Source organism: Sciurus vulgaris (assembly GCF_902686455.1).
Source record: "Sciurus vulgaris genome assembly, chromosome: 3".
In the NCBI taxonomy this organism is placed as follows: domain Eukaryota; kingdom Metazoa; phylum Chordata; class Mammalia; order Rodentia; family Sciuridae; genus Sciurus; species Sciurus vulgaris.
The window spans coordinates 33,708,497-33,733,284 of record NC_136463.1 but is presented as its reverse complement, the minus strand read 5'-3'; the positions used below and the strand labels follow the sequence as shown (position 1 = coordinate 33,733,284).

General features: G+C 50.3%; 1 protein-coding gene across 5 annotated transcripts in view; it reads right to left on the bottom strand.

Moving 5' to 3' along the window:
• MSI2 (musashi RNA binding protein 2) overlaps positions 1–24,788 on the bottom strand; it is a 371,748-nt gene that overhangs the window by 51,381 nt on the left and 295,579 nt on the right. For all 5 annotated transcript variants that reach the window (XM_079131458.1, XM_079131459.1, XM_079131462.1 and 2 more), the window contains exons 8-9: positions 19,783–19,865; positions 4,426–4,540 (exon numbers count right to left, since the gene is read on the bottom strand). In XM_079131458.1, coding sequence (XP_078987584.1) covers positions 4,426–4,540; positions 19,783–19,865 — 198 coding nt within the window. The remainder of the gene's footprint in view (positions 1–4,425; positions 4,541–19,782; positions 19,866–24,788) is intronic.

The window sequence follows — 24,788 nt, the reverse complement described above, 5'->3', positions numbered from 1 at the left end:
TGGGTAACTCAGTAAGATCCTATCTCAAAATAAAAAAAGAAAAAAAAAGAAAAAGGGTTGGGGATGTAGCTCAGTGGTAGTGCACCCCTGGGTTCAATTCCTACTACCAACAAAAACAAACGAAAACCCTAAAGGAGGTTAAGGCCCTGAAACCTCATCTTGTTCCATTCATTAATTGACTTTAAAAAACATGTTTTCCTGCAGGAGCCAAGTCCATCAGCCACATTGTTGAGGGTGGTGACAGCACTGGTTCCAGGACTGACAGGTGAACAGTGCACCGTGGAGGGGGTGACTCGTGTGAAGCATGGGGACACCCAAGTATCAGACTCTGCCAAAGTCACACTGCCACTTTAGAGGGAATCAGCAAAACAAGAATCCATCTTTGATGACGGAGTCAAAAGCTTTAGTTATAGCACAAGGGCCTAGAGAGCCCAAAGGCCCAGGTGCCGAGCTGCACCACTGGTCTAACAGGGCAGCCCAGGGGGTCTGTAGTGAGGGAGTTGGAGGAGGCTTGATGGGAGATGCTGGCCTGGCTGGGAATGTGACAGGCCATCCAGACCACAAGTTCATGCACCAGATGTTGTGACTAATTCATTCTTTCTTCCTGGACTACAGGATGAGCTGGGTCCTGGCCTGGGGACATGTTTTGGGACTTCTTAGGAGACCCTGCTCTTCAGGCATCTGGATGACCTCACAATAGTGGCTGGGAATTCAAAAGGCTCCGGGCTGATGTGGCCTGGAGTCTAGCACGTGGATCTTTGGATCATCCTTGAGTTACCAACTTCTACCAAATTCTGTGGGCTGGGGCTGGGGCTTGAGAAAGAGGCTGCAACTGCCATAGCACAAGTCACATGTGTGGGTCTCACTAAGCTCTCAACCATGGACTTTAAGGGACACCAAGGGGTAGGGTGTCAAACACCTACTTGGGTAATATGTGGGTGGGGGGCTGGGGTGCACGGCTGGCATTTGCTCTGCCTCTGAGCTGTGTCCCAGCCCCAATCTGGGTAGTAATTTGCCCCGGGCTCCCCAGTGCCTTATTAATAAGCTTCTAGTTCCCAATATGAGTGCATACTACTACATCTTGGTGATTTGAGGACACACATTTTTTTCCCCACATCTTAAACACCTCTGTGGACCCATCTGCAATCAATGTGATAATAAAGCACCATGCAGTTTAATTATTAGCATATTTTCTTTTTGAATGGTACATGAAGGTGTATCTTACTAGCTATAGCATCTAGGATTTGAGGAACTACAAAATTTGCCAGGCAAGATATGGTTTCATTTACCTTTCCAACAACCCCATGAAGTGAGGTTACTGTCCCATGGACAGGGGCAACTGAAGAACAGAGAGGTCGCACAGCTGACAGGGTGAGGATTCCAGATCTGCTTCCCAAGTCCTGGGCTCTTTCCCTGGACCACAAAGCCTCCCTGGGTGGAGCTCTGCTCTGGCTGGGACTGACACCATCAATTCCGTCTAAAGGGCTCTCTGGTTGGTGGGGTGGGGCGGGGGAGAACCTCTGTGATGCCGGGTGGCTGGGAGAGGCCTGGGGATTCTGAAGCGTTGAGGCAGCCTCAACCAAAGCTAAAGCAGGCAAGGGGAAGAGCCTTAAGCAGCAGGTGTAGGTGGCAGGCTGGGGGTTTTGATGCAAGAACGCAGGGGCTTTTGGCTGTGAAGATGTTTAGTTAACAATTTCTTTGATGCAATGGCCTAGGGGAAGTCAAGTTGAAGCACACAGGACTGGGAAGAGTTGGGGCAGGTGAGTGAGCGCACGACACTCATCACACAGCTATCGTGAGCAAACAGGAGCCATTGCAATATTGTCTGCAGAAGCCCCTGGGCTGCCACCCTCACCTCATCAGGTTCTCTTGGGATTGTGCCACCTGCTGTGGGCACAGCCAATCCTGGTGGCACTTGGCCACTACGCCTCTGACTTCACACAGGACAGACATGTACTGCTCTTGAGGTCCTGCTGCAGGAGCCTGGGCTTTCCTACCTCCCCATCCCACCTGGAATGCTACACCCACAGGGAGGTGTGCCCTGATTCTTCAGACCAGTTTCCATTCCTCCTGCTGTGCCCATGGGGCACTCCAGGACTATCAGGGTGAATCCAAAGTCCATGGGATGAGCAGTCATGGGTACAGCTCTCCCACGAGACAAGAAGCTCCCTGAGGACAAGGATGCAGCTGCCTTGTTCAGACCATTCCAGTGCCAGCCCATGGCGGGGCCCACAGTCGGGAAGCACAGACTGCTTGCTGGTGAATGCCTCCTGCTCTGCGTTGGCTCCCATGATGAAGCCCTAGTGCCCGTCCATGTGGGGACCCAGGCCAGGGTATCAGTGGAGAGGTGACTCAGAGTTGGGGATGCTGGACATGGCTGTGCTTTTGCTCTTTGTCAGTTACGTTAGTTGAGCTGGCTTTGCTTGACACCTCTGCTTCTCCCTGATGAAAAACCAGTGCCTTCTTTCTAGCATGCAAAGGCAGTCAAGTACCACTCAGACAGAGCACTGTCTGAAGATCTGGACCCCAGAAAATCCCCTATGCGTGCCCTAAGGCCTTTATGCTCGTTTTAAATTCAAGACTCCGAAAGTCAGCAGATGGTAATGCGATCAGCTCTTTTTCTTTCAAGTTTGATTTCAACTTTGGAAATAGTAGCTCAATGTGAAGTGTTATATGACATCAGGTAAAGACCAAATAAAAATTATTTTTTAAAGCAAGAGCTAAGCAATTGTCATATAGCAACCAGGAAATAGTTCTCATTGCTTTTAAAAGTCATTTAAAATAACACTCTCACATAGAAATATATTTATTTTAGGCTTTTTCACTTTTTCTATCAACAAGTGCCTATTTCTATACAAACACTCCTCGACTTAGTATGGGGTTATGTCCTGATATTGCATGTTGAATGTGTGTTTAATACACCTAACTTACAGAACACCTCGGCCTAGCAATTCAGCATGCCGGAGTCTCAGCTGTTTCGCAGCTTCGAGGACAGCAAGGGCCTGCCCCCTTGACAGATGCCCGCCCAGCAAAAAAGCAAAGTTCAAAATCTAAAGCACAGTTTCCAATGCATCCACACTGCTTCCTCACCATCGTAAAGTAGAAAATTCCTAAGTCAAGCCACCCTAAGTTGGGGTCTTGCATACCATGTGGCTTTAATTACTACAGCTTTGTGTTATGTTCTGGTATTTGGTTAAATACCAGTGCTTTTGCATTTCTCTGTATTTATTCTCTCAAATTTCTTCTTCCAAAATAAGTTTTTAGAATCGTCTGGCCAATTTTTCACGAATTACAGTAAAATCTTTTCTTGGAAAGTCTGTTAAACCTAAAAAATCAATTTCAGAAAAATTAACATCATGGCCACTTTTAATATTCTCAAAGGCATCCCTCTCCATTTTTTCAAGTTCGTCGAAATAGCTCTACCTGCCCTTGTTATTTCCTCACACGGAGCTACAATTTTTTATAAGACCAAGAAAAGTTTTATAAATTTAAAATTAAGACAAGAATGATTTAAACAGCAACAAATCTTAAAATACATACAGAGCCTATCAAACAATATAGAAGAGGGACTCGAAGCCAAACCAAACGAAAACCCATTAAAACTAGACCACTCGTGTGCCTGAATGGAATTTTACCATTAACTACCATTTATCCCATTTAATTAGTATTTTCCCGACACACAATAACTTGCACTAAAATACCATTCTCTCGCCTTGAAATTTCTAATTATTGTTGCGACCCACACCATTATGCATGCCCCGGCTTTCTCCATCTTTCATGCCATTTAAGCGGTGAGATTTTCAATTATCTACGCAGGACGGACAGAGATACCTTTAAGGAAAGGGGCATAATATGCAACTCAATTTCTCTAAAAGCCAGGAGAGATCATTTTTAGTCAGAACAAACACACTTTGTCTTTCATCATTTTTTTTTTTTTTTGCAAATAAAGAGTAAAACAGGCTATTTAAAACATCCATTTAAATGCAAATTTTGATATCCCAAGAGGAAAATGTTAATCATTTAAATAGACAGGATTATCGCCTACCCTCGCCACCCCCTTCTCCCAAGTTTTAGAAAACGTAGCCTGAGCCCACCCAAGCTAAGCCCACCAGGAGCCTGCGGTCTGAAGAACTCCCAGAGGTAAAGACCTGTTCCTCCTGTTGAGAAAGGGGTAGAAGGAAGAGGACACAGTATCCAGTACCCTCTGAGCAGGGCTGGGGCAAGATGACTGACAGGAGCACTCATCCGACCATCGTGACTCGGAAGAGGAAACGATCATCCTCATTTATAAATAAGGAAAAGAGGCTCAGGCAGGTAAACTGAGGCTCACACAGTCTGCCCAACAGATGGGTGACCCAGGTGGGCATACAGGCCTCCAGAACCCTCCTAGTCCACTGTGACCCCCAGGTACTTGTCCAGACTCACCCAGCATCCCCATGCCGAGCATGAACGCATCCATGGTGTAAGGCAGCCCCCGGGCCCGGCCTCTTGTCCCAGGTGGGAACATGACTTCTTTCGGCTGAGCTTTCTTACATTCTACCTGTTAAACAGAAAGGCGAACAAATGAGATGCAAATGAATTCCACGTAAATGTCAAATGCAGAACCGATCTGGTTACAAGCTAAGTTATTTTTAGCCTTGCTTCTTACTCACTGTAAAAATAGCCTTGCCGAGGTGAGTAAATGGCCTGCAAAATAAATATTTAAGAAAACACACCACTTGTGCAAATCCTGCTTTGGAAAAACCTACAAGGATGAAATTAGGTTCTGGAAGGGCGGCAAGGACATAAGCTAAAGATACACATGCAGGCAAGCTCAGAGAGAAGCTTGTGCAGAGAGCATGACAGTTAAGGAGGCCACAATGGCTGAGGGATATGCCTGCGAGCAAACAGCAATAATCGTCATCCCTTGTGGTTGTTGGGTCCTCTGTACAAATTCCTCTGATGTTCCTTCAGACCAGGGATCTTCTCATCAGGCCATCCTACTCTTTCTCTTATAAAGTAGACAGTCTTAGCTCCATCTCACAGATCAGAAAACCAAGCCCTGGAAGGCCTGGGTATCATGCTGAAAGCCATCTCCAGCAGGTGCAGGCCTAGAAGTGAGATCTTTAAAATTTCTAGGTTAGTGATGCTCCATTTCCATAAAACCCATACCACTGTACTCCTGAGGGTTATCACAGGATTAAACACTTATTCTGTTCTGGATTATAGGTCTTTTAACTCCTACACCTTCAAGCTGTTGCTTAATCTTTTCTATCTTTTGCCTCCAAATGTTTTATTCCTATCCCAAATGCATACCCAGAGGTCGCTTATTTAGCAAGCTGAACTATACAAATATTACCCAGGAAATAATGCTTTGGCCTGCTAAAGTTTCCACACCACTTTACCAGGGAACCTTAAGTCCTCAGGGTTTACTTGCTCTTTTAGTTTATAGACAAATTTCACAAACTCTGTTAGCTGGTGACCAATCCCACTGCTGTGGTAGAGGAAGGCAGGGATGCTTATAGCAACGGTAATAACACAGCAGCCTGGCAGTGATGGAGAAAAAAGAATCAGGCATCTCATTTAAAAAGCAATCTGGGGCTGGGCACAGTGGTGCACACCTGTAATCCCAGAGACTCGGGAGGCTGAGGCAGGAGGGTTGCAAGTTCAAGGCCAACCTCAGCAGCTGAGTAAGACCCTGTCTCAAAATAAAAAATACAAAGGGCTAGGGATATAGCTCAGTGGTGAGCATCCCTAGGTCCCATCCCCACCAACTCCCTTTTCTCCCACAAAAAAGCAGTCTGGGGACATATGGCATAGGAGCAGAAGCTACACTTAGCACAAGAGCTACTGAGGTTTTGCTGTGACTCAGGAGACTCTTGCTATTGCTCATAGTGTGCCTGAGATGTCGAGAGTTGGCTGAACTATGTGCAGTACATATAATTAAAAAAAAAACAAAAAAAAAGGTTCACAGGACTAATGACCCATGTGGTTAATACAAAGAGTTACTATAGATGAGAAGAGATGAGTATCCAAAAGAATGGCTAAAAGATGTGAACAGGCAATTTACAAGCAGCCAGTAAAGAAGCACCCATCCTCCACCTAGGATATTTTTCACCTATGGATTGGCGGTGATAAAGTATGGTTTCAATGAGCCCTCATGAGCATGTGGGGAGCAGGGGGAGACACTGGTACGTATTTTTGTGGAGGGCAACCCAACAATATATCAAACCCTATAAAGGTGCACGTTCTTTGACCTAACAATCCTACTTGTAGGACTCTATACTGCACATTGTGGATGCTTCACCAGAAGCATCAATTATAATAATAATTTTTAAAAAATCCCCCCAAAGTCCTTAAAAATTGGTTAAGCTGAGTTTGGTTCATCCACCCTGACAGTAGGCTACACAGCTACAGAAAAGCACACTGATGAGGGAAGAACTAGTACAGGAAAAACCCTCAGTTCCAGGAAAACCAGGATAGCTGGTCATCCTAAATGTAAGATGAGATTGATTTGTCACTGCAAATTACAGTGACTTTGGGGACAATGAAGAAGTGCATAGAATGGAGGAAAAAAAAAAACACTGAAAGACATACTGAAGTTGTCTTATGGTGGCCTTCTTAATAACAATTACCATTGTACATTTTAAAAATTTATTTCCAAAGTTTTTATAAGATAATGCAATAGCTTGTCACCAATAGGGCTATTAGAGTATTGTTGTGGCAAGTGGGAGGGGGGAGGTGATTAAAAAGAAGTAAATTCACCAGATTGGGTCTTTTAGGTTTCTTTCATAAGCCCAGAGGTGGCAACTGGTTGCAGGACTCCAGGCCTCCAGGGACTTGGAGAGAAGCAGCTGGGAAATCTCATTTGCATGAACCTGCCCCAGCCTGGGAAGGTGGGCGTGCCCTGCACAGGCAGAGAGATAATTACCTAACGCCAACACCAGGATGGGGAATAATACCGCTAACCAGCTCGCTTCCTAATAGCCCTATCGGTGACAATCTATTGCATTGTCTTATGAAAACCTGCTGCTGGTTCCTAGGCAACCTGATCAACGAAAATTTCAGGTTTATACAATTTTCATTTAGGGAACATAAAGGTTAACTGACTGTAATGTGAGTATTTTAAACAAACCCACCTACTCGTCCTCTCAGTGAACAGGGCTGGCAGCTCTGTTTCATTCTGCTCTGTCTTTGCTGGGGTGGCTTTGGGCAGCACCAACCACAAGAGTTCTGTCAACCACCTGCTGTGCCAATGGTAAGTGCTCCTGGAGGCCAGGAGCCATGGCATACGTACTCTCTGGGGGACCCTGGCCTTTCCTGGGCATCTGAGCGACAGGGAGAGGCAGCGGTCACAGCAGGGTGCTTGGCCTGTACTGAAGGCTTCTCAAAAGATTTCTCAGGACCAGAAGGCCTGCCCGCACAGCCCCCCTCCTCCTAGAGGTCTAGGCTACTTAATTCAACTACGCAGAGGAACTCATGCCTGGTAGAAGTGAGGCTTTGGGGGACACAGTGATAAACAAGGTCAGCCTCTACCTCTGAGAGCGCTTATTCTATTGAAAAAGAGCCAGCACGGACTGTCTTGTTCTCCGAAGATGAATGCCGGTATTCACACACTGAACAGCCCCCTGCCACTTCTGGGCTTGTCATTCAGCAGCCTCTGGAGTTAGACTACATTTGGGTCTTCCTCCCCTGGGAACAGCCAGAGAGCGTGGCATGATAATCGGGCACAGAGTTGGAAACCAAGTGGGACAGACCCAGTTGCCCTCCCGGGCCCTGGTCATGGACTCAGGTCCGCTGACTGCACGCCACGTTCCAGATTATCAACTGCTCCAAGCTTGGCAGCTTCAAGCACTCATTGATCATTCTTGCTCGTGGTTCTGAGTTCACCGTGGTCTCTCATGGAGCTGTGGTTGGATGGGGGCTGGGACTGGGGCCAGGGAAAGCCTCTACTATGTTGGAAACCCAAGTGCTGACAGGGGCGCCACCCACGACTCCTCCAGGGCATTTGGTTTTCTCACGGCATGGCGCCTAAGATCCAAGAGGGAATGTCCCAAGCACGAGCATTCCAGAACGACTCAGGCAGAGCTGGAAGGCTCCTCCTAACCTCGACTTGGGAGTCACACCATTCTGCTGGTTCCACTGGGCCAGCCTAGATCCCTTGTGGGAGGAGAACACACAGGGGCACAAACACCAGGAGGCTGAGACAGTAGGTGCCATGTTGGAGACAGTTCTCACATGAGATCAATGAAGGGCTGTGAGCAGACAGGGCAGGGCACCCATTCCTTGCACCCTGGTGTTTGCCTGTCTGGTTCTTAGGGCAGTGGGCATGGGGGGCTGCTCTTATCATAGGGGAGAGGGCAGGGCATGGTGCCCCCTTCCCACTGCGGCCTCAGAGAGGCCTGCTGGGCTCCCCATAGCCATCAGAAACAGAGGCGGTCCTTGTGGTGGCTGGCCTCTTGCTCCAGCTGTCTCCGCACCACCAGCAAAGACCCCTCTTCATGGTAGAACGCTTCTAGCACCCACACCCAAAGCAAAAGCACCCTCCCAAAGTGCTTTCCACAGGGCAGCTTTGGAGACGAAGTCTGAAGGGAGGAACACCTCCAAGTCTAGCCCTGCACCTCCCCAACAACCACTCTGCACAATGGCTGCACTGCCACTGGGCATTCCTGCTGGCAACCGCACACAGCCGTCTGATCAGATGGCAAGAAACGGAGCAGGACCTTCCACAGAGATTTGTGCTTGTGAGGTGCCTCAGAGGCCCCTTGTACCCAACTGCTCACACCAGGAAGATCAGGCCTCCACTTCCAAATCCCATGGCTGGCAAAGCCACAAGACGACCCCACACCAGGGGTGAATGCCAGGGATGTGTCGACTCCCCCAGTGTAGATGGGATCTGTCTAAAGATTTCCTTCTCCAAATCTGCTGCTTTACTTGACGAACTGGCCTTGGAGGATGGGGTGCAGATTCCTTGAATTCCCTACGGTTATGGCTTCAGGATAGGGATCTAATGGAAACCCCTCACCCCTAAGACAACTGGGGCAACCGCAAGCTCCTGTAGAGGACCCATCAAAGGCCTGCTGTGAGCCTGCACCTGTGGTCACTCCGTTTTGGTACATGCTGCTTCTTGGGGCGAGGGGGCCTCTTCCCATTTGCATCCAAAGCAACTTAGTAAGGGGGCTTGTTGTACTGTGTGCTCTTCATTCTGATTCATCCATTGCTGACCTGTGGTCACTTCTGCCTTACTATTTGCACACTATTTCTACATCCATAGGTGTGTACTTTTCCCCATTTAAAGGTAAGTTGCACACATCATGGTTTGTATTTCCTACACAGGAGGGTTTTTCTTCTGCAACCACAGCTGAGTTATCAATCTCAGAACAATTAATGCTGATACAATAATTTACCTTCTATATTCCCATTTTTGTCAATGAACCTGACAGTGCTCTTTACAGCTGTATTTTCATCTTTTAGACAGGAAACCACGGCCCAGATTTCAGACACCTAGCCAATAGTTCAGACCAGTATATGTGCGGCAGGTCTGGGATCTGAACCCAGATCTCTCTACACCCATGTCTCATGTCAGGAGAGCCAGCCCTGCACTCACCCTCTCCCTGGGGGGATGCTTGACACTGGCTTTCAGGGAAGGTGCTAGAGCTTCTGAGGGCATGGCTTCCCTGCAGACTGAGTGGCCGCTCTTGCCCAAGCAATCTGAAGGCCCTGCAGAGGCAAGCTCACTGCCAGGGTGTGTTTGGGAAGAGGCGGGCAGTCTGAGAGGAATGCCAAGCTCTGGGAAGTGAAAAGGCTTTTGTTCCTCTGGTCTCTACATCCAGTAAGCATGCAGCCCCAGGGGCCGGCGGGAAACCCAAGTGCTGTACCAGGGGCCTCAATGCACCCCTAAGACAAGGAGGCTCTGTCCGGCCTGAAGAGGCCTGTGTCTGCAGTTTCATTTCTCACCGCCAACAGGTCCTGTTAGAAACTATTTGCTCCTCCAGGAAGAGAGAGGCCTATTTCAAAGGATAGAATTCCCCAGTGCGCAGACATCGACCTTGACTGTCTGGCTGTCTGGTCGAAGGGTGTGGGGGAGCAGAGGGCCAGGTCTCTTGGGGGAGGTGAGGGCTCAAGAGGAGGGTGTCTTGTGGTTTTCAAAGTGGTACCTTCCTTTCATGGCCGTTCCTGACAAAGCCAAGAGCCCGTGACCTGGCCTTGTCCCAGGATCAAGCTGCATCTCCTCCCGACTCAGTTCTGGTGGTCTACAGGTGAACACTGCTTCCCCGAAGACCCACATTGACCAAGACCTCCTCTGGCCATTAGATCCTTAGCTCAGTCCATGGAGGTGGCAAAAGGAACAAGAAATGACAACCAAGTGTAAAGGACTCAGGACCTTGCCTGGAGTCCAAAAGCCAGAGGCAGCAGAGCGCCAGTTCCACCTCCAGAGACCACACATGGCCATCCACCCACGAGCCTTTGACGACAATGGCCTCAGGCTTTCTTCTTCCCAGTTACTCCCTCTTGCCCTCCTTGCCCATCTCTGAGAAAACCCTCATAAAGCAAGATCCTTTGTGGGGCTCTCACAAGTTCGTTACCAAGATTCAGAGATCTGCCCTCAAGGAACTTGCAAGGCAAGGAAGTCACACCTGAGCTGAGCTCCTCAAGCCAGCCTCCTCCCCACCAGGGTGGGATGCACTGTGCCTGGCCCAGAGTGCACCCCAGAGCGAGGCCAGCTGCAGACGAAGATGAGGGAGCCTGGCTCAACACCTGCCAAGAGTTTCAAGACGGCAACAGCAAAGTCATTAACCGGAACAGTTAATGGGCCCATGCAGCTGCTCAGGTCTCACAACCAGGGAGCCAGCTGGGCCAGCAGCAGAGAGGTGAGTATGGGGTACCCATGTGAGGGGTGGCACATGCACAGACACTGCCCCCAGGGCAGGGAGGACCTAAGGCTCTCTTCTTTGCACATGATGTTCCTGCTTGAGATACACATTGGCCACTACTCTCTCTGTGGCCTTCAGAGTTAGGTCACCTCTTCTCATTCCTAATGTCTCTCCTAAGGTTCCAAATCCATTGAGAAGCTCTTCTCGTCCAGGACCAGAGGCAGGACAGATTGACAACCAGGTGAGTACGGGGTTGTGGAGGGGCGAGGCCTTGAGACAGAGTAGAGTCACCGGTCAGGGAGGGTGAGGGATAGCGATTTCACTCCTGAAAATCCTGACAGCTATGCTGAGAAGACCCAGCCCTTGAACTTGGCAGGGGAAGGACATTTAACCATTCTGCAGTACCTCTCTCGCATGGCACCAGTCCTTCTGTCCTCTGCAAACTCAGCGGGGCTTCCCAGCGGGCTCTGGTGACACTGGAAGGTGAGTGCAAGAGAGTTCTGTCCCTCTCCTCCCTCCCCAGACACTGCCCAAGTGACCAGGGACCAGCAGGAGGTCAAGCACCAGAGCACCTGGTGGGGATGGATCCCCAGAGTCTATGACGGGAGGGTCACTGTGCACACAGCAATGGAAATGCCAGCACAGGAGTGGTGGTGGCCAGCAGGAACATCTGTCTTCAGAGGACACATACCTGCCACAAATAGCCCAGACCCATTTGTGACAAGTACCTTGCTAGGCAGTCACAACATCCCTGCGTGCGTGTGAGTGCCTGTGTGTGTCCAGAGCGTGTGAGAGCTTCACAGGTTAACTACCACACACACGATGGCTATCAAGCACAGGGCCAGGCACATGGGGTCCCCTGGGGATGCTCCTCATCCCCTCCCCTCGCTGCGCTGAGGCCTCGTTTCCTCAGCATCATAAGCCCCCGGTTAACAAGGAAACGGAGGCTTTGAGGAGTGACCTGCCCACAGTCACAGGCACACCCAGGACTCAACTGCAGGCTCCCCAACTTCAAAACCCCTGCTTCCTCTTCTGGGTCCTGCCCTCCCATTACCTGACCCCACCAACCCTCCGGGCCCAAGTGGATGCTATTTCTTCCACAAAACCATTCTCTACTCTCGCTTCCAGAATTAATTTCCTCACTACTTACGGAATTAATTTCATCCACTGTTTCCTCTGCTTAGTGTTTTATTAAAATCGGCGATGGCAAAGTGAAGTAGGTCATAAACCAGTAATACTAAGCACCTACTAAGCAGGCGGGCTGGGTGTGACATGGACAGGAACATTGGGGATGTGGCTCTTCCCTGGAGAGTGCTCAGAGCTGGGGCAATAGGTAGAGAAGAGCTGGTGGTCCCCAACACTGTCCGAGACATCCACTAACTGCATCCCCTCACCCTGCCCCAGCTGAGGGCAGGCAGGGACTTTGTCTGTCATGCAGGGGTGACCCTACTGACTAAGACCTGCACAAAGTTGGCTAAGACATCCCTGACCCTGCTCCACACAGAGCCCAGGTGAGTTTCTCTGAGGGTAATAATGCCAGCCTAGGCGTTCACACAAATCTAAGCGATGGGAGTGCAGAGGAGGCGAGAGAGCACCCCCAACACAGTCAGCCCTTGTCTTAACCTCCCCCACCTGCCGGCCAGGTAGTCCCCAAATCATGCATCAGCAAGGTGTGCTCAGGGAGCCTTGCAGGCTGCAGTATTTGGGGGAAAAGCTGACGGTGGCAGCAGCAGCTGTTCTCTTTATTTCTCAGCACCTGCAAGGGCGTTTCAAAGTGAAAAGAAACCTTAGCCTCCAGCAGGTGCCCAAATCCCACCAGAAGAGGAAGGGGGCGCCTACCCCAGCCCATGGTGTGCTTTGCCAGAGACCCTGCCAGGAGCCTCAATTTGTTTAAAAGAGAGAGAACTTAAGCATTAGGCTCGCCCCTCCCTGGATGTCAGGTGGGGCAGCTGTAGGAAGAGATTTAAGGAAGACTCTGGAATAAAAGTCCCAGGCTGTAGGGAAGGGCAGAAGAGAAGGGGGAGCCTCTCTGTTCTCCTCTCACAACCCTGGACCTGAAGGTAGGGGGTGGGCAGCCAATAGTAGCAGGTGTGCAAAACCCAGAGGTGCAGGACACCCACCCACCCATGGCTCTCTCTGCCTTAAATTACGGGCTAGAACTCAAACCTGGGGGCGCCCTCCCTGGGGCCAAGTAACTCCTGCCTAAAGAGCAGCACACACTCACCACCCCAACCCGGCTCCCCCGCCCCTCCTCCAGGGGTCCCAACACACAAATCACTCTGCTGCCATTAATACCACCTGTACACAAACAGTCGCACATGCATGCGTGTATGAGGCGTGGGCAGGATCTCTCCCTCTCCCACGTAAACATGGGATTCATTTATTAAATGCCTCTCTGGCATTTCCTTTTCTGCCTTCATCCTGCTTGTTTAATATTGCATTTGACATTCTCATTTTATAAATGGCAACAGAAGCAGAATGGATGGCTAAAATTAGCTCACGAGTGAGAAGGATGCTACAAATAGGAGGGTGAACACAGACACCCAGCTAATCCCACCCACATCACCCCACTACCCCCAACCACCACTTTTGGGCTAGTTCCCAACTGAACTGTCCATCTTCGGGGGTGCAGGGGAGCACCTGTGGGAGCCCAGTCACTCGGCACTGTGCCAGGGGCCGGGGCCCGGGCCCACATGGCCACCCTGGCCTGAGACTCCTCCTTCAACCTAGAGGCCAGCTCCCAACTCTCCCCGCTCATCCTCCTGGCCCTCCCTCTCCAGAGTCCTGTCTGAGGCCATCACCAGGTGTGCCCTGAGCAGAAGAGGGCAGGCCTGAGATCACCCCAGGCTTTGCTCCTGAAAGTGTTTTTTTCTGGAACCTCCCCAAAGGAGGATTTGGCAGAAGAGTCTGACTCAGCTTTCTGGGACCCAGAAGGTCTCAGCACACTCCTGCTCTGTTCTAGATATGTGCTTCCTCTCCCAGAACCACCTCCGACCAGAGGCACGGATGGTGCCCCTCCACCCCTCCCACATGGGAGACTCGGGACCAGCCCTACCTGGGCCCCCCTGCATACTACTCACGTCTTATCATCAATCCCTCCCAAAGATTCCACATCTGCTCACTCAGGGTGATTCTAAGAACTGGGTGACCACACTAAACATCTATCCCTTTGGTGAAGGATGCTGTGGCCTGACTCTGTTCCAAACCCTTTATAAGCCCTAAGTCACTGCTCTCTGAGAGAGGCACTAACAGTGCTCCTTTTTGTAAGAGGGGCACTTAGGGAACCTGACCAACAGGAAGTTACCTTGCCCAAGGTCACAAAGTGGCAGTGAACTGTGGGAGGGTTTGCAGCAGTGTGGGCCAGCAAGACCTCTCAGTTGGCAGCAACCCTGTGCTGGACTTCCTTCTGCTCAGGGTTCAGGGGGCCCTAAGAATCAAGAGACTGAGCTTCCCACAGGCTGCTATCCCAGACCCCAGTGTCAGTTTGGGGTACCCACCTCTTCTTTGCCTCTAATAAAATACTATTCAAAAGTGAACCTGGTCCCTGGAGACAAGCAGCGCCTGAAACTGGCTTGTTTCCTGCTTGATTGGTTTAGGCCCAGAGTTGCAAACCATGGCCAGCAGGCCAAATCGGGCTGGCTGCCGCCTGTTTTTGTAAATAAGGTTTTATTTGAACACAGCCACGCCCGCTCATTTGCATATTGTCTGTGGTTCTGTTTGGTTACAATGGCAGAGTTGAATAGCAGAGCAGGGACCATATGGCACTCAAAGTCTCAAATATTTACTATTTGGTCCTTTGCAGAAAGTCTGTTGGCCCCTGGCTTAGGCCAAATGGAGGTCACCTGCTGTTACCAAGGGGTTTCCAGGACGGCTGACTCTCCCAAGCCTTCCGGATCACAGATGCAGCAACCAAGCAGGCGAGACAGGACCCGGATCAAGGCCTTAAATGAGCTGCAGAAGGCAGCAATCCCCGTGTTTACCATTTTGCAGAAAAAGAACCAGAAGCAGACAGGTTGGGGACTCAGTGGTGGTCACAGAATAACCAGTGGTGGACCCTGGGATTCAGGCTTGGGTTTCAAAGCTCTCGGTGCCTCTACCTGAGCCAGCAGGTCCCAAGGTGGGGACAAGGACATGGGTGTTATCCAGAGGAGCCAGCCCATAGCTGTGCCTCATACATCTGTGATGCTCGGGGGATGAGCGGCCTGGTGCCTCCTTGGGACAGCTGGACTCTCTGACCATGAGAGTGAGCAGTGGTGCTGAGTGCTGGAGAGGCCCGGGATCCAGTGCCAGGCCCAGCGAGGCCCGGCTGTCCCAGCTCCACACTCCCCTCCCTCCTGGCTACCTTCCTTCTGATGCTGGATGAACGATTTATTACCCACAGCTCACGTTATCCATCATTAGCAACGATCCTCGCCTGGCGCTTCTCAGACTTTAATGTGCACACAAATCACTGGGGGCTTGTCAGCGTGCAGCTCCTGACTTAGGGGTCTGGGTGGGCCCGGGCCAGCTTTCAGAGGCTGCCAAACTGCTGGGACATGTCCACACACTGGCCACCAGGGCCAGGCCTCCTTTCAAGCCAACGGGCAACTGAGCTAGCTGCACCCACCAGTTGCTTAGCAAATTTCTGTAAACCTGACTGCCTTAAAGGAATAAGAAAAAGGACTAAAGGAATCCTACAGTAGTCTTTCTAAGAAGCAAATAAGATCACTTCCTTATATTCAGTCATATAAACCCAGATTTTTAAGTATTAGGTTTGCTAAGATGGCAGCAGGGTATAGCAGGAAGAGCAGAGTATGGCGCTAGATTGGTACAGGTTCAAATCTAGCACTGCCACTCAGAACTGTCCTACCACAGAAGCCCCTTCTTCGCTCTGAGCTGTAATGCCCCACATTAAAGGGGAACAGGACCCCTACACAGTATCCTGTGAGGATGGACAGGCGGTGGCGTGGCCCGTAAACACCAATCCCTTCTGCTGAACCAAGTCTAGAAGGCTCTACCCAGGCACCTTTCAAACTGTACCCCAAGTTTCCACCCAAGGGGGTGGTGTCGCCTCCCTGACATCATTTTGAGGAGGGCTGTGCCAGGCCTCTGAGGAAACCTGGAGCTGGCTCTTTGTCAATTCCCACCTCCCTCCCTGCAGCTGCCTGGCTCCTAGGGAGGCTGCCTGAAGGCTGGGCTCTGGCGACCAATCAAGCAAGTGTCCCTGCTGCTCAGGGGCTGCTTCAATCAGGGGGAAACGGCGGGAGGCATTATTAGCTGCACCCGCAATGGGGCTCATGGAGTGGCCAGAGAGGACCCCTCTCAGAGGGTCATGAGGGTCACAGGCAAAGCGGTTCCATGAGTGCATTTGGTTGTGTTTATTGATAAAGAGTCACATTTGCATTTCCCTCTGGCTGAGTCTGAGTCTGAGCTCTTGATGGGTTGGGTCCTGAGCTCGGGTGGCAGGTAGCTCCCCACCCCTGTCCCTTGTCGCCCACCTCTGGTGCAGTGGAAGAAGCACTTTGGAGGTCTGTGGCTGACTGGTACCCCTTAAGCCCAAACTTGGTCCTTTTCCCTAGCCAGGAATCTGGCCCCAAAGTGAGCCTGTCTCCTTTGCCCTTCTAGAAGATCAGCCACAATATGGCTGAGGAGGAAAGGAAAGGACACTGAGGGGCCATGGAAGGCCCAGAGCCCAACGAGAGGAACTTTAGCATCTCCTTTAGCCCAGAGATGGAAGTATAGCCTTGTAGTACACAGGGCTGCCACTTGCTGACTGTGTGAGCTTGCAATCTTTCTCTGCCTTGCCTTGCCTATCTGTAAAATGGGAATAATGATTAGTACCTACATCAGAGTGGATATGATCATAAAATATGATGCATAAAGCAAGTGTTGAGCAGAGTATGTCACCTGCACCTAAAAATGTCAGCTATTTGTGTGATCTCTGTGAGATGGTATCATGTGGGGTCTTTCTGAACAGCCCCCTGCCCCACCCTGGACACTACACCTCGTTGAGGCAGGGCCTGCACAGGGAGTGAGGGGAAGGAGTTGTGATCCCAGCTCCCAGAAGACAGCTATCCTGAGCCTCACCAAGCAGGAGCACGAGGGCCTGTTCTTGTTGGCTGGATGATACAGAAGGGCCTTCCATTTTTAAAATGTCTGGGAGGCTTACTAACTGAATTAGACTGGAAAAGGCTTCAGTAGCTATGACGTGCCTCACTGTCATGTGAACCCTCACTGAACCTTTATTCATTCCACCATTATCCATCGTCTACCAAGTGCTGGGCACACGTGACTGACTCACAGACCTGGATTCAAGTTCAATCTCTGACTCATCAGCAATGAGACCTGTCCTATCATGAATATGAGAGTATCCTCAGTTGCATGACGTTGAGAGGGGCTCAGCCACCCGCCAGCTCCTCTCAGGCCCAGGGAGACAGCGAGGACTGGAGGACACTGACCTTTCTAATGTCATAGCACCTTCCAGTGCACCAAACACACTATAAACATCCTAGCGGCCACCAGGGTCTCTGAGCTCTCTGCTTTCCAGATCTCTCATCTGAATTCTGCCCATAGCACAGTGTAAATGCATTTTCTTCTTTGGTTCTCAGCAGAAAATTCAAAGCAACTCAGGATGCAGGCTCCTCTTACCAATCCCCTTTCAACCCCAGCCCGGGGCAGGGCCATGTACAAACCCCTTTGTTCACAACATCTCCAACCTCCAATGACCCAAAGAGGTGGCACGGTTACCAGCCCTGCTTCACTTTATGTCCAGGGTCCTACCTCGACCTTCCTCCTCCGGGAGCTCAGAGTTGGTGGGGCCGGGCTGGGAATCAGGATCCCAGTCACTCTGCCCTACTTCTTTGTCTACTTCCATTTTTGGCTTACCTCTAAAGAGCAAGTCCTAGCTCCAGATTCTTAAGGAAACAGAAACTTACACCAGAGCCACCAGTTACCTGCACCTGCCATAGCCAACATCCACCCGAGTGGAAGAAGAGGCAGAGAGTGTGGGTGGAGGAGAAACGACTGCTCACTTCTCTGGCTTCTCTTGGTCGCCTAGGGTTTGCCCTCCACCCCATGCTCAGACAACTGTACAGTTCATCTGGCAGCCAGTAAGCTCAAGACCTATGATTCGGCACTATCTGGGCAGCCCTGGGGCAGATCCCGGGTCTCCGTTTCTGCACTGGAGCAGTGAGGAGGATGAAGTCCTTCCCAACCTGGTCTCAGGCTGAGTCCAAGCCTGTCAACAGTCAAAGGCTGTACATCTGCATTCAAGGTGGCACACGGAGCTGTCTCTTCCTGCACCGGGCCTTTCCTGTGAACCGTTAAGTCCTGGCAGGACAGGAAGGGCGTCTACCTGTGCTCTCCGCTGCTCCTTCTATTCCCTGCTGTCCAGGCAGCCTTCAGCAGAGCCTGTCAGTAGCATGCTCTGGCTAGGATAAACAAGGCATCCAGGCAGTCTACACAGGTTTAAGTCCTCGGTCTCTCTAGTTTTAAAAATAGCAAGGAGTGACCTACTGAGAGAGAAAGGTACCAACTAGAAGGTAATGGCATCTGGGGGACAAAGCCTACAAAGGACCTGTGGTATTCCTACACTTACCTCCCCTGTACTGTTTTAAAGCATGCACTGATGTCTCAAACATGCAGTATGCAAAGAAAGAGTATTTTCATTTCAGATGCATATGATGGCTAGGAACAATATGAACAATATTATTTTAGTGCCCTGGGAAAAAATTAGCAAGTCAAATATTGAATCAGGCCTGTAGCACCACATGCTAAGCAGATTGCTTTGATCTTATCCACACTAAAAGCTCTATTATTGAATTTAAAGTTGGTGAACACACATCAGACCAATATACAACGCATATCTAAATGCATGTTTCAGAAGCAAGGAATGTTTTGACAAAAGGGAGAAAATATCAAAGTTATAGCAGACTGAAACATGAATTTGCCCTCCCTCTTCTTTCAGAGCTGGAAGCTTTGCTAGCCAGCCAAAATGCTGGTGCTCTAGAGGCCCTGCTGATGGCTCTGGAAACACTTGCTGAGCTCCCATTTTATGGGGGAACCAACAAAGAAGGGGTTTCTTACCCCCTACCCAACTTGTAGAGTGAGACAGCAAGTAGGCACACACCACATGGCATGGCGCCCTCTGGTGGCTACTTCCCTGGGAGGCCAACCTGGCTCCACAGATCCCATAGTCCAACCTCCTCCCTCCTCCCCAGGCTGCTGTGGCAGGAAAAGGAACTTCAAAGAGCCAGAGGGAGAGAGGGAGGGAAGCAGCTGGTCATGAAGGCAGACACAATCTAATTGACCACAAGGGGAGAGGGGTGTTAATTACCCAGCTGGGCCCAAAGAGAGTGTGGTAAACTTCCTATCTAGGCTATGGCCCTTCACGGACAAACATGGAAAGCACATTGTAAACCGGAGGTCAGACAACTATAACGCACAGGCCACATCCAATCCTCCTGTCTGTCCCTGCAAGGTCCAAGAATTAAAAATGGTTTTTATGTTTTTAAACGGTTCAAAAATAGTATTTTATGGGCCGGGGATATAGTGCTTGCGTAGTGTGTGAGGTCCTGGGTTCAATCCCCAGCACTGCATACACAAAAAGAATAAATAAATACATAGTTAAAATAGTAACTGTAACAAGTGAAACTGCCATGAAATTTTAGTGTCCATAAACAAAGCTTTATTGAAACACAGCTCCACTTATTCATGGGATATACAGCCGGTGGATACTTCTGTGCCATGACTCAGGGATGAGCAGTTCCAACAGTCGGCTGTGTGGCTACAGAGCTTTACAGAAGAGCCTATGGCTACCAGGGGCAGGGCTGAACCCTGAGACTCTAGCCAGGCGCCTGCCCACCCCTGCCTAACCGGCGCACAATGTGGGTGCAGCCACGTTGCACCAGGGAAGGGGTGTCGCATTTCAGAGCAATCCCTCCAGACTTACCATTTTATTATTGATTTCATGGAAATGAATCTCACAGACTTTCTCCACAACATCTTCATTCTCAAAAGTGACAAAGCCAAACCCTAAAGGAGAAAAGGAAGAGAGAAAACAGTGAGGCGGGTGAGCTGGGCCCCTGGAGGCCCCCGGGGTTTCTCCGACAGCCGACAGCCGGCAGTCAGGACAGGCTCCTGGTGGGCGGGTCCCTGGGAGGGCCTGAAGTCCAGGCAAGGATTCTAATTTGTACCCAGCTCCCTTCCAAGAGCGAGGAAAAGTTAATGATTTCACCCACATGCAGCGGGCACTGTGTGGTTTACATTTGCCCCGAAGCAAACAAGAAATTGACTTGTCTGTTATTTACGAGGGTCAGAGCCCTGCGGCTCTGAGCGCACAGGCAGGCAGGTGGGCGAACGGCGGCCTTGCGGATCACTGCGGGGCCACGCTGGCCCTTTCCGGGAGCTGGAATGGTCAGCCCTCGGGTCGGCCTCCAGACGGAGGCGGTTATTTGTCCTTTTCTTCCTGAATTACTTCCTCTAATACCTCATCAGGACATCCTGAGGCCTGGAAGAAACTATTAAAAGTTGCAGGCCTCTGTTCTGCGCAGGCATCCTTTTTCTACTGCCGCTTCAAAAGCGCTGCGGATTTGGGGCAGTTTAAGACTGTTTGATGCCTGCTGTCAGCCGTCAGCTATCCACTGTATTTACTCGGCTGGAGACCGGCTTTGCTAGACAAGCTGCACTGAAGAATTTTGGCAGGCGACTGTGCCTCGGCATCCTGAGTGCCTCTCTCCACCCTCCTGCCCCTTCCTTTCTTCTCTTCCCACCCCCGACCGCGTTTCCAGCATGCAGCCCCATCTGTGACCCCACTAAGTAAAGCACGCCGGTCCCACACGAACTCACGCGCAGGGGCGCGCTCTGCGTGGGATGGAACATGCGCGGTGCCAGCACGAACGCGGGAAAGGGAACAGGGGTAGAGGTGCAGGCGCACCTGAGAGCCGGAGGGCCTGGGTTCCAGCTGCGGCTATGCATCCTGACTCTATAATTGGAGAGCCCCTTCCCCTCTCTGAGCCTCACATGATGCACCTGCAAATTAGGGTGGTGGGACTGGACACCAGGTACCCACACCCAAATCAGGACTCACAAGGCTCCCTGTCCCTGTCCCCTGGTCCATATGCTGAAGTCCTACTTCCCAGTGTGACAGAATCAGGAGGAAGGGCCTTTGGGAATTGATTCCATCATGAGGATATGAGGATGGAGCCCTCACAAAGGAGCTTAGTGTCCTTATCAAAAGCCATGAGAGAGCTAGCTTTCTCTCTGCCAAGTGAGCCTCAAGAGAGTGGCCTTCTCCAAGCCAGGAAGCCATGCTAGTGCCCTGACTTCAGACCTCCACCCTCCAGAACTGCTGGGAAACTCCTGCTGTTGCTACACCAGGGTCCTCTGATAGTGCAGCCTCCACGACATTCTCCTCCCCAAGGATCCAAACCTGGCTGAGTTCAATGCCAGCACACAGAACAGGAAGATAAAAATCAGAGTGACTTTTTGTATTGTGCTCACAGTGCTTTCTATCAGAGAGAAAAACACAGATGCTTCCCATTCAACTTGGTACCCAAGGTGGAGAGAGCACCTCTCAAGTCCCTTCTGGCTCACACATCCAACTTCACCACACCTTGTAAGGAATACGAGGTGCCGATTCAGGGAGCTCTTACGTCACAGTCTCTAGAAGATTCTTCAGGACAAGACAACCGCTCTCTGCTCTCAAACAACCTCCAGTAAAACAAAGGGCTAGGACCACCACACAAAAGCAATCATGACCTTTAGTACGTGCCAGTGGCTGCCACCCACTGAACACGGGGCCAGTGCTCCAGCACACACAGCCCAGCTCATTATGCACACAAAGCGACGTCTGACTTTCCATAAGGAGGACATGGGCATTTGCTATGGGGGCTCGGTGAGGGCAAGTTTCACCGAGCATCACTGGGTAAAAGCTGGGTCCTCAGTGACCTCTGAGGCCTGAAACAGGCGTCAGACAGATGGAGTTGTGTGAAATGAACCTTTCTGCAGGTTCATGCCCTTGCCCTCCTCTGCCAGCTCCCTGGAGAGAAAGCCACAGTGCTGTTGCTGGTTCTGCGCTTTGGGTACTTCTTGGCCTTTGCACGCCGCACCCAGAGGCAGCACCCAAAGCATCTCTTTGCTGTGTGTGTCTGCTCCCCTGCCTCCTTCGAGCGTTCCTAATGATGCTCAGCTCCCTCTCCCAGGGTTTGTTTCAGGAAGCCTGGGTGGTAGGGGCCTTAAAACGTTCAGGTTAGAAGTCCACCCAGGGAGGGGCCTGTTCCCCTGAATCTCTTTGGTTAAGCCCCTTCTCCTCCTGAAGCCCAGATCTTAACTAGCTCTAGGAGAAGGGGTGAAGACCTTCTCCTCTATGGGGAGAAGGGCCAGCACTGACTGAAGCCACAGCACCCTGAACAAGGGCAGGGCTGGTGCCTGTTTTCAGGTCCTAGGCTGATGGAGAGCTCCTAACACACGCCATGCTGAGTATGTGGCTAACGGAGTCATTTCTGTGCCTCCAGGGACAGAGTGTCTTGCTAATTCACGTGAGCCACCGCTTTGCCTCCACACTGACAGGGCCCACCTCCTGCACTGCCTGTACCCCGTCTGTGCCAGCGCCGCTGTTGAGGACATGCAGAGCAACACGATTCTTCTGAAACAGTCCACTCTCTAAAAGGCTAGAATCAACTTGCGTGCTGTGGTGCATGTCTATAATCCCAGCAACTTGGGAAGCTGAGGTAGGAGGATCACAAGTTCAAGGCCAGCTGGGCAACTTATCACCACCCTGTTTCAAAATAAAAAATAAAAATGGCTGGGAGCACAGCTCAGTGGGAGAGCGACCCTGGGTTCAATCCCCAGTTCTGGAAACAACAAAGCCACCCAGCAAACTGGAATCAGAGGATCCCTTGGAGAAAGTTTCTCCTAGGACAGACCTCACTTCTCTGATGTCCCTCACTTCTAGCCCACAGGTCTCATCTGTCTTTGAAGGCAACCCCTTCTGTCCAGTCCCAAACCCATATATGTTGCAAATAAAACAAGCACAGGTGGGCCAGTTTTTCAGGGATCCACTGCTAAACAGTGCAGGGTGAGTATAGAGGCTGGGATGTGGCCCTCCAAATAGATATCCACATCTTAATCCTTGTCATACATGAATATGTCCTTTTTTTGGAAAAAGGGTTCTTGCAAATATAATTAAGGTTCCCGAGAAGAGATTATCCTGGATTTAGGGTGGACCCGAAGTCCAATGATAGGTGTTCTCGTAAGAGATGGAAGAGAGATTTGAGACTCAGAAGAAGGGCAAATGAAGGCAGAGGTAGGCCAGAATGGGGTGATTCAGTCACAAACCAAGGAGGAGCTGGAGCCACCAGCCACAGGAAGAGGCCAAGATAGATGGTATCCCATAGCTTTTGGAGGGAGGACAGCCTCAGCCTCTAGAACTGTAAAGGAATCGATTTCTTCTCTTCTGAGCCACTAGGATTGTGGTCATTTGTTTCGGCAGCCATAGGACCCTAGTGCGCTGAGGTTATGAGCTTCAGTTGTTCTCAAAGAGGTGGGCCACACACTACCCCTTCCAGCTGACCCGACAATCACGCCACTCTGGACAGAAGGCAGGAATGTAGATGCATGAGCAAAACCCATCCTGGCTATTGGGACAGGATGTGAAGTCAGGGCCAGCAAAAGACACCACTCCACAGGCCAAGGACAGCCCGGCCTGAAACACACTTGACCCTGGAAGAGAGGCCAGATGTGAAAAACCACCATGGAGCCCAAGGTTGAGCTCCTGTCCTGGATGCTATTTCTTCACCACCCAACTCCTTGCTGGCCTACTTTGCAAAGCACCTAACCCCGAGCCCCTATCATTCAGAACTCTTCGCTGCCAAACTTCCTACTCTGTGACACCATACCCAAGTAGAGGGAGGGCAGCAGAGCAGAGGGACAGGAACAAAAATGTAGAGTGCTGGGGGGACGGGCATTTCAGATTCTGACTCCCATACTCTCCCTGCCTGTCCTTCCCCAACCCCACAGGACTCCCATGCGAGTATCACAAAAAATGAATTTCCTGATTAAAGGCGAAAGCCTGGATTTCAAGCCCATCCACCCTGGATGCCTAACAATTCAGTGATGTCAAGACTCGTTCGCGGGATTTTAAAGATCTATATCATCTCAACATCCCTGTCTGTTGGGTCTAAAGGGAGAAAACAAACTTGATTATGTCTAAAATATTTATTTATTCCATTTGGGGGAGCAAAGAAGCAATGAAACACTTAATTATCAATAAGTGTTATTCCTTAACGTATAATCATTTTTATTTCACAGGTGTATTATCATTTCCGGTGAATTAGTAACTCAGTAGCAAACAACCTCCAAATAAATTAAACTGAGGAGTGGAGGACAAAAATAATGGGTCAAAAATCTGGGAGGGATGGGTGGTGGTTAGAAAACCCATGTTTGGTGTTAGTCTTTTTTCTTCTTTGAAATAATTTTTTTTTATGGTGTTAAGACAGATGTAACATAAAATTTACCATCTTAACCATGTTAAGGGTGGAATGAAGGCAGCCATCACCATCCATCTCTAAACCTAATTCATCATCCCAAACTGAAACTCTGCACCCATTAAATAATAGCTCCCGTCTCCATCCCCCACTGAATCCACCTATTCCAGGTACCATGTATGCATTCAGTCACACAGTATCTGTCCTTTGTGTCTGGCTCAGTTCACACTGTATTCCAGGCCTCATGCTTTTCTGGACAAACTGCTGTATGTACAGGTTCAACACGAGTCTTGAGAGGGTTGAGGGATGGGGCAGGAAGTGATCAAGTGATGATCACCTGCCATTCTTGCAAAAGAGAATCAGAAATGGAGTCTTCTGAAGGTCCATCAAACTAAGGCACAGAACAAAGAAACACAGTTATCCTCACTCAAAAGCAAGAGCCAGATGAACTATGCACCTCTGGAGAGTCTCT